This window comes from Oenanthe melanoleuca, chromosome 6 (assembly GCF_029582105.1).
Source record: "Oenanthe melanoleuca isolate GR-GAL-2019-014 chromosome 6, OMel1.0, whole genome shotgun sequence".
NCBI classification, from domain to species: Eukaryota; Metazoa; Chordata; class Aves; order Passeriformes; family Muscicapidae; genus Oenanthe; species Oenanthe melanoleuca.
In genome coordinates, this window is record NC_079340.1 from 7,267,381 (window position 1) to 7,281,878 (window position 14,498).

At 37.4% G+C, this 14,498-nt stretch overlaps 1 protein-coding gene across 2 annotated transcripts in view; it reads right to left on the bottom strand.

Moving 5' to 3' along the window:
• Positions 1 to 14,498, bottom strand: part of BICC1 (BicC family RNA binding protein 1) — an 89,507-nt gene that overhangs the window by 18,445 nt on the left and 56,564 nt on the right. For both annotated transcript variants that reach the window (XM_056495169.1, XM_056495168.1), the window contains exons 4-7: positions 3,795 to 3,874; positions 2,496 to 2,654; positions 1,490 to 1,543; positions 524 to 718 (exon numbers count right to left, since the gene is read on the bottom strand). In XM_056495169.1, the coding sequence (XP_056351144.1) occupies positions 524 to 718; positions 1,490 to 1,543; positions 2,496 to 2,654; positions 3,795 to 3,874 (488 nt within the window). The remainder of the gene's footprint in view (positions 1 to 523; positions 719 to 1,489; positions 1,544 to 2,495; positions 2,655 to 3,794; positions 3,875 to 14,498) is intronic.

The following is a 14,498-nucleotide window of genomic DNA, read 5'->3' on the forward strand; positions in this document are numbered from 1 at the left end:
CTGCCAGTTCCTAATGAGAACACTTTTTTACTTTATTAAGATGAACAGGCTCCTGGCAGTTCATTGCCTTGGATGCCAAATTCACATATCCAAGCACTGGATTCACAAGATCAGTTTTATTGACTGACAGGGTAGCTTTCAAGGTTATGTATTTGTGTGCATGTTGAGAAGAGCTCAGCACAAACAATTTGAGATGGGAGGTGTATTTTGTGCTTTTTGTTTGCATTGTTTTTTAAGTAAAAGATGGGTAAGACCAGCCCATATTCCAGAATTGCTGAAAACTTGAACAAGTGAGCAGGAGGTCAACACTGGATTATAACCACCAACAATGCTAAATCCTAAATTTAAAACTATTTTGATGCATTTTTACACTTCACCTGTATAAGTACAGGAAAAAATTCAAACCCTCAGGGTTTGCAAGTGATTATACAATAACATGTGCTGATGAGACAAGATATACCATCTTAGATACACAAATTATAAATATATGACATTCAGAAATCTTCTTAAGAGCAGAGATTACCTTCACAGCACTAGTGTTGTTTTGTGACCCTCTGACAATGACTGTAGCACCATACATTCGAGAGCGTTGTTTGAAGGAAACTGAAATGTTATATGTCTGACATACATGCTGAATGGTCGGAGAATTAGGATCTGGGATGGGTTGGAGAATTCCAGCAATAGGCAATTCAAACATGAGTACCAATGGAAGCAGCTCCTACAACAATAATGAAGAGGAGATATTGAAAACCAGATCCATACTCAATCATAATGTACTGGTCAGTGATGATTTAACTGGCAAAACATCCCCTGCCCAGAGTTCATGGATAAAAAAGGCACCTCTTTTTCCAGGGATAGTAGAGTGGGGATTTTCTGCAGAGGCTTTTTTGAGTTTCATTTAATTGATTTTTTTTTTCCCCCCAAAAATAGCAGGAGCATTTGGAATAAGGTTGGATGGCATGTCTGGCTAAAGAATTGCAGCAAACTTTTGGTAATTTGTTTGATTTTTCATTACCCATGCCAAAATACACGTAAGAGTTTAAACTAAAAGGAAAAGATAGAAAATAGCTACAAGTGGAGAATGACACTGGATTATTTATACAAATTATACATGAAAATAGTTGAAATGTGAGAAGTAGAAATTGCCTTTCCCAAGTCATAGATTCACACAGGATGCCTGAGTTTCCACAGGCCATCTGTGGTGGGTAAGTTAAGATGTAATTTTCTGCACAGTATGGAATTAATTTACATCTTGCTTAGAATGTAGACTTCGTGTTCAAGACCCACTTTGGGCCACTTAAAAATTCAGCCAGAATGTGAATCACTGTTATAATACCCTTGGCATATTTCTCATATGGATGCTCACATTTGTTCCTACATTTCTGCTGTCATCAAACAGGGGCAGATAACCCCAGGGTTCTCAAAACTATGCATTTTTTTTCCCTGACAGGTGTTTTCAAAGGGACACTACACTGAGCTAGAGCATTACCCGAATTCTGACTCTTGCAGACTCCACTCCAGCTGGCTGTCCTGCAATAGACACCTGGAAAAGCAAGAGTATGAAAAACATTGGATCATATTTTCAAGTGAGGCACGGAAAAGTTATTCAGATAGCTGTGCTCTCCTTAAAAGAAAAAAAAAAAAAAATCTAAGGAAAAAAAATTAACACCTTTCATACCTGCTGGCATCCTAATTGTTCTCTAAACACTAGCTGAGAACTACAGCCAATATTAAAAATTGTTACAGCATCTTAGGTTATATATATTTAAGCTAGGAAAAAAGGCTACATCAAAAAATACAGTGGTTTAGGTCAAATAATGGAATTACTACTGTATACATATGCTCAGTGCTAATATTCAGACAACAGTACATTTTCTTGAATGCTTTGAAATTACTGCATTTTGCTTAGCTGCCATTAGGATGCACAAGTGGGAATTTTAAGTACAAGGCTGAGAGACTTGAAAGTAAATATTCCATCAATATTAGCACTAGAAAAGATGTACAATTCAGGCTCAGTGACTTATTCTAATGAAGTTGAACTCTTACAATAGGACATTCATTTCTGCTGGCTATTTGCTAAGTTTAGTTTTCAACTGAGTTACACCATAAGCAAAAAGCATCCAAAAAAAAAAAAAAAAAAATCACTCAGTATGCTGAATAAGTCATTGCATTGAACAGGAAAAAAAAATTACAAAAGCAGATTTTTTCATACAACTTCTCTACCATTCACACTAAGTTGCTGACTTCTGTATGTGCAAAGTAATTTTAGCTTAAAAGTAAAATTATTCATGAGCCATCACAAATTGTTGCCATCTGTTTTTACAGATTTGCTCACTTAGGAAGCCCTGTACTTTCCACACAGTATAAACACCAAAAGTCTATTTCCCTGAACACGAACATACCATCCCCAAAAAATCCCGATGAGAAAAGTTTAGAAATGTTTTATTTTCTCAGGAATTACAATACAAATGAGCTCAGTATTAAACAATACTTACTTGGTTGCTTTTCTCTGCTTGATTGTTCCTATTTGAATCTGGAAAATGGATATGGCATCCCGTTTCCTCCATAACTTTTTTAATATTATTGCCACCTTTACCTATCACATGAGAATGTTCTGTATGTGAAACATCCATCTTCAAGGTTACCCGATTGCTCTGGAAATCAAACACCCACAGTCAGATTGATCAGAGCAGAACCTCAGCATTTAAGTTTTTAAGAGTAAGGTAACTTCAAAAATGACATCAAAATAGTATTTCCAAAGTATTTTTGCTATTACTTAACTTCTACTCAAGAATGATTTTTAATAGGAATTGGTTGGATGCTAATTTGATCTTGTTTTATTTCTAGTGAGGAAATAATATGGAGATAAATACCCTAAAGAGGCATCTTCAAAAAACGACTAAGGCTTTTAAAATACCCCTGAACTTTCATCAACTGTGACTTAAGTGTTGTTTTGCAATTTATTCTAATTTCCTTTAATTCTGTGTTCTTTCAGTTGAAGTCAGGCACCCTTGTTTGATCTGAAAGGACGCCGTTATGAAGACTTTGTAAATCAAAGCCATGGGACCAAGTAATGGTGTTTTTTCTTCCATAATTTTTTTTGGTACATGTATTTTTAAAATAAACACTGACTACAGCTATTCTTAAAAGCTCTATTGTTAACAGCTCATCACAATGTTAATAGTTTTTCTAAGAGTGGTGCTTATTACTTGAGTGCTTCTTTTGACAATCTACTCAGAGAAATGGAAGGTGCCATACAGCTACACATTGCCCCAAAAGAGCTGCTGCTGAATGAAAATATCTGATGAACAGAAAAGACCCCTGGCCAAAATCTAGATGTTTTAGAAATTCTGGTCCTTGTGTTTCAGAGCGTGAGAACAGAGTAACACTTAAATATAAAATGGCACAAACGCTCCTAAAATCAAATTTCAAACAGAAACAAAGCTTTAGGTTCTCTGAAGTGGTTGCATAATCTCTTGCTTGCAGTGAAGCTGTATTTCAGATTTTGAAGTAAAACCCCAATTCAATGAACAAATCACTTATGCTTTCAGCCATATGGCTAGAAATATTATTTCTATATACTTCAGATCTGGAAAAGCTGCTTCAAGCAAGTATTTTTCTTGCAAAATGTTTAAATATGTGGGTATACACCAATATCAACATCTGCAAGGCATTTACTGGAGACTTTGCTTCAGAGCGTCCATAAATACCTTCTCTTGAAATGTGCCCATTAAAGAGATCAATGTCACCACAAAATTAGGGGCTAAGGTGTCATTCTAAGAAAGTTTTCTTACTTTTGTGTCCAAGACAGACATGATTTTCTCTTTTGCTTCTTTAACGTTTTCTTTTTTTCCAGAAACTTTAATATGGGGATCTATAAAAGAAATAAACTTGTAAAAATATACAGTAAAATATTTATAAAAATATTTCCTCACTGCTAAAATAAATCTGAGCCCATTATTTATAATCCACTGATAAATTGTACCACCAGTACAGTGGTGGTATCCCAATTCCTTTGGGATTCAGATGAAGATCAAAATTTCTTATTCTATCCCTTCAGCCCCACAACTAGGATTACCAGATAAACTTATTAAAACATGAGAACCAACTAAAAATAAATAGAAATCAAATTCCAAAGATATATCACAGTATCATAAACATTGTCTGCAATGCTATTACATAGCTAAGCCACCATATCTTCTCAGACCAAAAGTAACAAGTTCAAAGCTTTTTGGCAGCCCATTAAAATCAAACCCTCCCTCATCATCACTTCATTGTATTTAAATAGTATCTACAAATATCCTTTGCAGTTTAAACTAGGCACTAAAGGTGTCTCCATCTAAGTTTTCTGATTGCAGTTATCAAATGAAATTTAAGGGACACTTTATTAAAACAAATTGCTGAAGTTCATGTACATAAATTAGCTGGAACAACAGCTGATGGTGGGTTTTGCCCACCAGTGAGATCTAAAATATTGATTCTACATAATTTTCAGACCTCTGCCCTGAAACAACACAAGGTGTTGGGCTGAGCTAGCAGCTGCAGTTCTGCATCCCATAATATACACCAGGTCAGAGTACAGACCTGACTTGGGAACTAAATCAAGTAACAATTACTCCAAGTGTGAAAATTACACATCAGCCAGTTTAGCAGCACCATCTGGTGTCCAGGAGCACAAAATGCCACAGTGCAAAATTGCCATCAAAACATCAAATACAAATTCAGTTACAACAAAGAAATGCTCAACTACCACCCACATTTCTAATTGTTAGAAACAAGGGGATGACATTGCAGGTGATGCCTCCTTCCCCTGTTCTTGAGTCCTCTGCCCTTTTGCAGTGCCTTTTTCTCCTTTGATACAATGGACTGTTCTTAAAAAAAACCTTCAATCCTCTTCTGACTCTTCAATTAATGTAATTCATTATGCTAGACAAACACATATATCTTAGGGAATTATAAAAATAAATATATTCTCAATGGCAAGAGAAAACAGCTGTAACACAACATATCTGCCTTTCTCATCATCTCAATGATTGAAATCATTTCCCCACTAAAGAAATGTGAAATAAGACAACTTTAGGCTGTAAACCTGTTCTATTCAATTGAAAATTGAAACTAAGTCATGCCTGGATATTCTTTTCATTCCAACAGTAAAAATAAGCCTCTAGTCTTTACCACTGAGAAGTTCTCAGCATATTCAGCTGGGGATGCAGAAACACTGAAGGAACACAGGATTTGCTGCCAAGTTTCATAAAAGCAAAAAAAAAAATGCAGCATTTTGAGTTTTGAGAAACAGATATATTCTATTTTTTAAAATGGAAAAAACGTAGTCACAAAAATATGGTACGTATACAGAATCTACAGAAGCTTCAAAAATCTGCTACTTCAGCCTTTCACAATGGAGCAGTCAAACAAAAACACAACAAAGTAGTCTTAAGGGCAAATTTTCTTTTCTAAGTTGACAGGAAGCCATATGGTTCTAATGCATTTAAGCTGTGAATGACATTTGAAGTGGATGTCGCAGTCAGAAATTCCCAGAAGCAGATTCTAGAACACTGTGGGTGCTCCAAGTGCTCTTTAGATGCAACCAGGAAAAACACAAGCCCAGACCATCATCACCATGGAGCCAATTTTCACATATTTGCAAACATTATATTTAAATACACATTTGATTATATGTAGGAAAATTACCTGAAATCAAGAACTGCATCCTATTAGTTCCAAAGGAGATTACTATAATTCCAGATTATTATTTGCTTACTCATGGGTGAAAATAGTTTTGAATATCTACTTTTTCCATTTCTCTTCTCAGCTGGATGCCTTTCTATTGATACTGAGAGCTTCAGCCAAATATCCTGTATTTCTACACTTGTTTGCTTCAGCTTTTAAGATGAAAAAAGCTCAATTGCTCAGTTAAAAAAACAACAACACAAAACAAGGAAGAACCCACAAGGCAAAAAAGAATCCAGTGATGCCAGTGACAATTCTAATATATACTACCAAATATTTCAAAATTGGTCTTAAGTACCCTCTTCCTTACTTGACTTCTTCTCAAGTGGTTGGAAATGTATATGAAGCAGGTCAGTGCAAGTCAAATTCAATCTTTGAGATTTGTTCACTCTTTCATTCAGTGAAACACTATTTAAATACAACATCCTTTTGTCTGAAAAGAGTTACTTGCAACTAAAAGATTGAATTGGCCTTGCATGAGTTTAAAGCACATGGAAATAAAGTATGATCTGCAGGAAAACTCACAGGTACCCAAATAATAATCAACAAACAGATAATTTCAGGAATCAGTTAATAATTCTGAGAGACAATTAGATCATAATAACCTGATTTTCTGTGTATTACAGACGCAAATTTCTTAATATAGCTATGGAATCAAATAGCTTGTTTGCTTTGCAGCTGATTCCATGGATTAATAGTTCTATTTAATTCAGGAAAAAAAAAAAATTACCTTGTCTTAGGCACCAAGCCAAAAATCTTGGTTGGCTAAAGCTCTGCACTTAATATTTGAAATACCTACAGGTGCAATGGCAGCAATGCACTGTCAAAGTCCCCGAGAATAGACATGGCACTCCCAGAAGTGTGAAAAGGACTGTCAGGCACAAAACTGTAACAAGTGTGATGCATGTCTCGTACTGACAGTGCAGAAAAGCACAACCCAGCACTCCAGTCCTTCTTTCCACTGATCCACAGCCAACCCACTCCCCTGGCTGGGGCCACAGCAGTGCCACTTTTGTCCAGGTGATGCCGAGTCATTCCTCATCCCTGAGAACACAGGGTTTATACCTGTTTTTAGTGGGGGAAAAAAAGGTCGCTGTTTTGTTTTTTTTTAATGCTCCTCAATACAACTGGAAATATACTCCATATTAAACTAGAGTGGGAACAAAGAGCAGGTGCCTACCATAAATAAAGTCATGAGACACCAAAGCTTTGCAAACTATTTGCAAACACAGAACAAAGGCTTCAGAAGAGATCTGTGTGCTAGAAGCATATAAGGCTTCAACACTTTATTTAAAGTTTAAATAAACTTTTATTTAAAGGCCCTGGAAAAGGCTTTAACTCATAAGAAATAATATGATTAGTGTCTTGCAAACTATTAAAAATGCCGTTCTATTGTAATCCATCTTTTCCATCAACTTTGAAGGGCAGTATATTTTACTTTAGGAATGGAAAAGAAAAAATTAATTTTAAGAGGCCTTTCCCTCCCCCCCTTTTCCAAGAATGGAGGAATATTTACATAGCTGAAGTTACACAACAGACTCTGCTGGAAATTTTTCTCCACAGTCTTCATTTTGCCAGACTTCTGCCTTCAAGTGGTCTTTTATTGCTCCTATCCTCAAATTCCTCACTCCACACTTTGGCAGAGTTTCACCTCCCCAGTCTTTGTCCACAGCTATACCAGCAAGCCTCCAGCTTTATTGCTACTATTGTGTGTGACACTTCAGTAAACAAAATAAAATTCCTCCAAGCAAAAGTATGTTTGTGCCAGTGCAAATGCATCTACACCAACTTCTGCCAGGCAAGAAATATTTCAAATAATGAAGCCATTTAATTGTGTAGGCTTCTCCTGAAATTCAAGTGTTACATTTAATGTCCAGGGCAGCTCTTCACAGCTATGCATCCAGCTTGTTTACAGGATGAACAGCCTTAAGTAACACAATACCAAAATACCACTACTCTAAAAATAGCCAGACAACTGGGCAACACCAGGGCAGATGACAGTCATTCTTAACGAGTGGCTGATTGAGATCTGAATAGCCTGAGAGTATTACAGAGTTTGAGCCATTCAAACAAAAAGACAAAAGAGACCCAGCATTTTTAAGGGACAAGTTATGAGAGTGTCTGTCCCAAAAGTACCAACAAAAACACACTAAGCTATGTGAAAAGTTAAAAAGGAAAAAAAAAAAATAAAAAACCAAACAAATTAACACATAGAAGTTGGTATGTTCTCATCTGAAAGGGCAAATACATTGATCACCCTACAAGATAAAGAAACACAGACCTATAAAACAAGTGAAATAAGCAAGAAGGTCAAGTAAGGCTTCCTATTAATATGAAAAAATGGATATTTAACTGAAATAATTCATTTAATGCTCATAAATCAGGAAATAATGCATGTACACTTCTAGGAGCAGATATTCCCTCACCAAAGTACATGACTGTAATAGCCAAGAGAGACTTGAAATAGGCTCAAACTATTTCCATGGAAAAGCAATATTAAGGCTAAAAGCATGGAGTAAATGCTCAGGACTAAGAGCACATGCAAAGGAGCTCGACTGAATATTAAAGTAAATTCGTCGCTTGGGTACTCAGTGCTGTTGGCTTACCAGTCTAAAAGAATTCTTACCCTCTCTCCAATGCAGCTCAGGGCACTGCTCCTCCCAGTGTCTTAACCACAGAAGGAAAAAGCTACTCATGTATTAAGGCAGAAAGCAATGAGCCATTTCCTACTGCAGACTCCTGGGTATTCTCAGAGGTATCACTCAACAACAACACGTGGGTTTTTTTTTTTCGTTTGGGGCTTGTCTTTTTTCTTGTTTTTAACTGAAATCAGACTGCAGCATCATTTTCTCTGAACAAGATTTCATCCAGCTAACTTGGGCATGATCAAAAGCCTAACCAGACCATCATAAAACTCAACATGGGCTGTGAGCAATTAACAGTGTCTTCAGAGGAGACATACCCCGAGGCTCTGGGCATTCTGGGCAATCTGTTTGTTGTGGACAAACAACTGATTATGAAACGTTCCTGGGAAGAGCTAGAGCCACTGCCTATATGTGTGCACAAATTTGAAAGTCTCTGTCTTCTCAGCACTTCTTCACTCCTAACTTTCCCCACTACTGGCCCCTAACTCCAAACCATCTTTAGAAGAATTTCTGTTCAACCCAGGACATGAGAGGGAAGCTGAGAAACAGCAAATGCTTGTTGCATTGTTCCTGCACACTATTGCCCCAGGGAAGGCAGTTTACATGCAGCCCCTCACTCTTGTTACAGTTTGGTTGCTGCCACGCTGTCACCTGAGGAGCACTAACTACCAGAGCACTGCTTTTCAACCCTGCCCTGTAACAACTGCATGATGTGCAGACAGCCATCAATCCCCTCCTCACCATTTATAGCAATACACTTATTCACACATACATACACAGACATACACAGATATTCACGAAGCAGAGAACGAGTAACACACCAACCTTACACAGAAACCTGAAGAAAAGCAGCACAGCATCTGGTAAAGCAGAGCCAAGAATCTTGTTTCTCAAAGATTTCAGTGTAGCTCAAAAGAAAATGTCAATATATGCAACAGGCTACTTAAAATGGCTTTTAGAGTGAAATATCTGTTTGATGTAGCCTCACAAATTAAAAGAAATGAGATGCACTTGTACATGAACCATAGCTGAATCCCACATTTGGACCTCCTAGCAGCTTTGAAACATCCCAAAAGAACACTGAAAATTCATGTTCAGAATGTCCAGAATTAAGAGAAAATTAGAAACATCAGATAAGCTTTAAAAAATAGATTACCTGTACAACATAAGGTTTGTAGAAATAAACTATTGATGACTGGATTTCGGACCACTGACAGAGGAAATGAAGCTGAAAAGACTTCTCTTAAAACATAAGCAAAGAGGGAAGACAAGGAAGAAGTAACAGATCATATTGCAATTTAAATAAAAAAGTGACCAGATTTCAAGGGAGAAGGGGAAGGCCAAGGTGGAGAAGAATACCTGAAAAGAAGAAATAAGAATGAATTAATTGTAATCACCAAGACACTCCATTTCAGTTACACAACTTCAGTTACCACCACGACTAGCTGAAATTCCTTATTTTACTTCTAAAAAGAGCCAATAGGGACATTTTGCAAATACAGTCAGCCACAAAAAGGCACATGCCTTGCAGCCCTTCTGCTGCCTCTCAGGCAGCTGCTCTTCAGCCTTTAGCCCCAGCAGCCACCCAAAGCAAGGCAGTCTCTCAGCAGGACACAAAGTCTGTTATTTTTTTCAGCAGGGACCCAACAAATTCACAGTTCATGACTTAAATGTCTGTTGCCATTGCATCTCAAAGCACAAACACAGAATCACAATGCCTGGGAAAGGAAATAAGAAACACAGAGAAGAAAAAAGCTACAGTATTGTAAGACCAGCTTAATAGAGGGCCTAGAAAACAGCCACAACATTTCTAACAGAAATAACACCACTATCTTCACTGCACACAGCCTCATAATCCAGGTTGCAATTCTGATGCATCAGCCATGAGAATTTTAGTTTCTCACACACATTTTCAAAAAAGTCCTTGTGACTGCATTTTTCTAAATAAAAAACATCATCTGAGTCGTGAGCTCAAATTCACGCCTCGGGCTCAGCCTTCCTTGCAGTGCTCCCCCATCCAATCCCTGGCTACTGCTGCACCTTTTAATGTCTGATGGCTCTGACTGACTGCACCCCCTGTGTGAGCTGGTTTGGACACAGCCACTGGAAAGATGAATTCTGTGGCTGGACCAGGAGGATGCAGTCAAGCAAATATTCATATAGGTCTGAATGAGCAGGACAAACAGACCTGTTCTTCTGGGAATCAGGATGGAATTAAATTTTATTGAAAAGATAAAAACAGCTGCCTCCCAACAGGACATCAGACATCAGGTGACTAAAGCCAAAGGGAGCTCATAAAAAATTATTTGTAATGGTGATCAAAAAATATATCTTCCCTGCTTTAGTATCATACTCTCTGTGAAAGAAATTTTCCCCAGGAAAGTTTTCCTTTTCCAGATTATTATATTTTTAGAGGTTATTTCAACTGTATTCCTGATGAACATGGTAAACAGGTATCATTTTTTGTTTGTTTGCTCTGTTTTTTCTAAACAAAGAGAAAAATGGCAAGTCCAATAAAGAAACATGTAGATTGTCTTGAGAGCTATTCAAGAAGCAACAGCTACATTAATTAGATGAAAATTATGACAACCCAGTAAAAATCCAGTCTGAGTCCACACGAATACTGATTCAAGGGCTTAGCAGGCTCTTACAAAAAAAGAACTCCAGTACAAGCAGAACACTTTAACTGCCTAGTTTTTCTTCCCATGTACCAGACAGTAATTACATTGCCTCTAACAGATAGATACTAAATAAGAAAAAGTTCATGAACTCTTTTTTGAAGGTGTAAGAAGACATTTTCTTACAGTGTTAGATCATTAGCACACCTCTCCATCTTGGGCTTGAAATTTGAAAGATCAATACGTATTTTAAAGTTATGATAATATTAAGTGGATGAAATGACTCAAAAATTGCTTTTTTATTAACAAGTTTCTTCAATTGACTGAACATGACTATTTCTTTTCTTATTTTTCAGAAGCACAAGGCACACTTTTTTTTCCAGCCAGCAAGGCAATGTATTGGCTTCTTCCATGCACCACTACTGTGCAGGCTGTAATCTCCAGGAAGAAAAAGGTAGAGAGATAAGGAAAGTAGTGTTTCCATCTTCCTTCTAAACCCACTTGGGATGCATCTAATCAACAATGACATTATCCATCTGGTGAAAATTGCTTCTGAGTATTAAAACCTTCTAGATGCTTTTATACCAACAAGTGTTATGTGAATACCTAATCACATTTTAATCATGCAATAATCAACCATTTCTTAGCTTTTAGCATGGCAATATGTATATCTAACATGAAAAGGTTATTCTTATTCACAGATATTAATTTTCTTTCACCAGTATAACATGCAGTTTGCAGCTGATTTGGGAAAAGAATCTCCTGAAGAACAGTGACTTAAAAACTTCTGCATTTCTTTTCAGGGAGGGGCTCAGAGCAAGCAAACACTGCCCACACTGCTCTGCTGCAAGGATAACTTCTCTGTGATATACTGAGAAACAAAAACACCAAACAAGTGAAAGCTGTCCAGTGTTGCCTTTCAAATCAATAAATCACTCCTGAGCTGTTCTCAGATTAATTTTCTCTGCATCACTTCTGTCCATCTGTCTCTCCCCAGTACTACACTAAGAGCAAAACTCACCTCTGGGAACTTAATCACCTATTGAGCATCTCTGCAATGTGAATTTCAGCTGTCACTCTGATAAATTGCATTTTGTGTCCTAAAAATTGAGTTTAAATAGAAAGATGGGCATCAGAGTGGAACACAGTCTCCTGTTTACATGCAAATGCAGTGCAAGAGCACATTGCAAGGTATCTGCTTGCTGAAAGCTCCTAAAAGTCCAAAACCAATACATTAACTAATTCCAATTTTCACTGAAAGATCGTGACAAATTTGTACTCTCAAGTAATTTGATTACAGCAATAAGTTTCTATTGCTACATTCCAGGGCTTGAAATTTCAGTTTTACTACAGTTACTGCCAAGCACACTTTGCTGGATGTTAAGCCCCTTGATAATTCCCTTCATATTACAACTGTGTTTGTATTTTACCCCTCCTTGTCTGGCCAAATGTAAGCAAATCACTGCTCTTCACAGAAAACACAGCAAGCCCTGATCAAAAACAGAAAAGCCAAAATCTTCCTACTCTTACAGCAATGACCAAAGTTCAGATCACTCTTGTGTAAGTGTAGTTAAAGTACAATGCCCACCTGCTGGCTCCTTTGCTACCTAGTTTCCTTAAAACGTTCACCAATGTGAGCATTTCATCTTGTGAGCCAGTACAAATCCATGACTTTAAGCTCTCATGGCTGCAGGCACACACTACCCCGAGCACAGAAACACTGGCAAGCTGAGCACAAACGAGATAAAAGGCTCAAGCCAATGTGACTCTTTAAAAGCCCTCTTGCCTGTCACCTTCCCCGCACGCCAAGTGTGGAGAATTGATGGCCGGGGCTGCTTTCTGAAGTGGCAGCAGTCTGCAGGCTGGAGAAGTGACTCCAGTAAATGAGGGATTTGCTGCCAGCTGCTGGCACAAGGGATGCTGTGGGTTTGTGCGTGTCTAACTGCTCGGATCAGAGAGAACCAACACGAACTCTGAGTTTCAGACGGCCTGGGATGGTCTTTCTGTCCATCTATTTATTGCAAAACAGGGAGGAGTCAGCTATGCTTGAGTCAGCTGCTCCAGAAACAAAAGAAACAAACAAGCTTGTGATCTAAACAAAATGGTTCTTTAATTTTTAAAGTACACAATTGTGAGGTTTGGGGGAATTTTTCTTTAGAATATAAGAAACAGTATGCACTGACAGTTTCTCATTTACAGAGAAAGTTAATAAAAAGCAGATGGAGGTCACAATACAGCACTACAATACATGCTGTAATTAATCTGGAACTCCAAACAATAAACATAATGTCAGCAAGAGACTCACTTTAAATCTCCAAGTCAATTACAGACTGATTGCCTCAGCAACACATTACAGAAATTATTGACATTTACAAAGTTGCACTGAGGTAAGAAGTCCGTCAGCTGCTACTAGGCTAATTAGGAAGCTTAGCACTGAGTGACTAGAATGAATACTTGGAGAAGTATTTAAACTAAAAAAACTTTTCCCCTCAAAATATTCACAAGCCAAACATCACAAACACCAAAAACAGCAGAATTTTTCCACTTTTACATCTCACCCTGAGGAGAGCAGCCACTGGCCAAAGAAAAAGCTGGATAATTCATCTGCTTGCACACATTTCAAATGGCAAAATACACAAACATTGCCACTCTTGGCAAGTTATTAAAAACTAGACCAGAAGATAGTGAGGCATAGGAAGTCAGAGTAAGTCCAGACAGAGAGTATGTCCACTCAGAAAAATGGTGGCAGTGCTGTTTCATTTGAAATGCTGAGAAAAGTCAAAGAAAATCATCGTTGTTTCTAGTTCTACATCCATAGTTGGAAGAAAAAAAATTAAAAATCCATGTGTTTTCCAGTAACTGCTTCTCTAAAGAAAAATTTAATTACAGCCCCGTTCCAGCCATCTCCTACAAATATTTCATGTGCCACCAATTTGAACCAGGAAAAACCCCCACAGTTTAGCTGTCTAATACTTGTGACAGAAGACAAGTTTTCCATTAACTGTAGCAAAATCAAATTCTACCTCACAAGTACAGCAAAAAAAGCCCTAAAAATTGATAATTTGTTCAATAACAAATTTATGTAATATTTTGTAACTGATTTTTTCCAACTGATTTCACTTGGATAAATTTCAATTACCATTAAAACAAAGGAGTTTTGTAAACATTTGTGTATTACACCAGGCATGAGAGTTACTTCAGAAATTACCAACGAACACTAGACTTAAAAACCAGAGAATTGCTGGAGAGAAACCACAAAGTATGACCTAGCACTCCCCATACTCCACCATGCCAGTCTAAGGCCTGAATGCCAATGCTGGGCATAAGTTTATGTCAATATTTTAGTTAGCAGCTATGGCCTCACACACCTCACTCTCTCTTTAGCCTGCCTATACAAAAGTAAAAATAAAAGAAGAAAAAAGGAAAAAAAAAAGCAAAGCTGTGTCATTAGCGTGATTAAGATACTGGCAACTGAAAGAGGTCAGCATGACAAAAATTCATATTA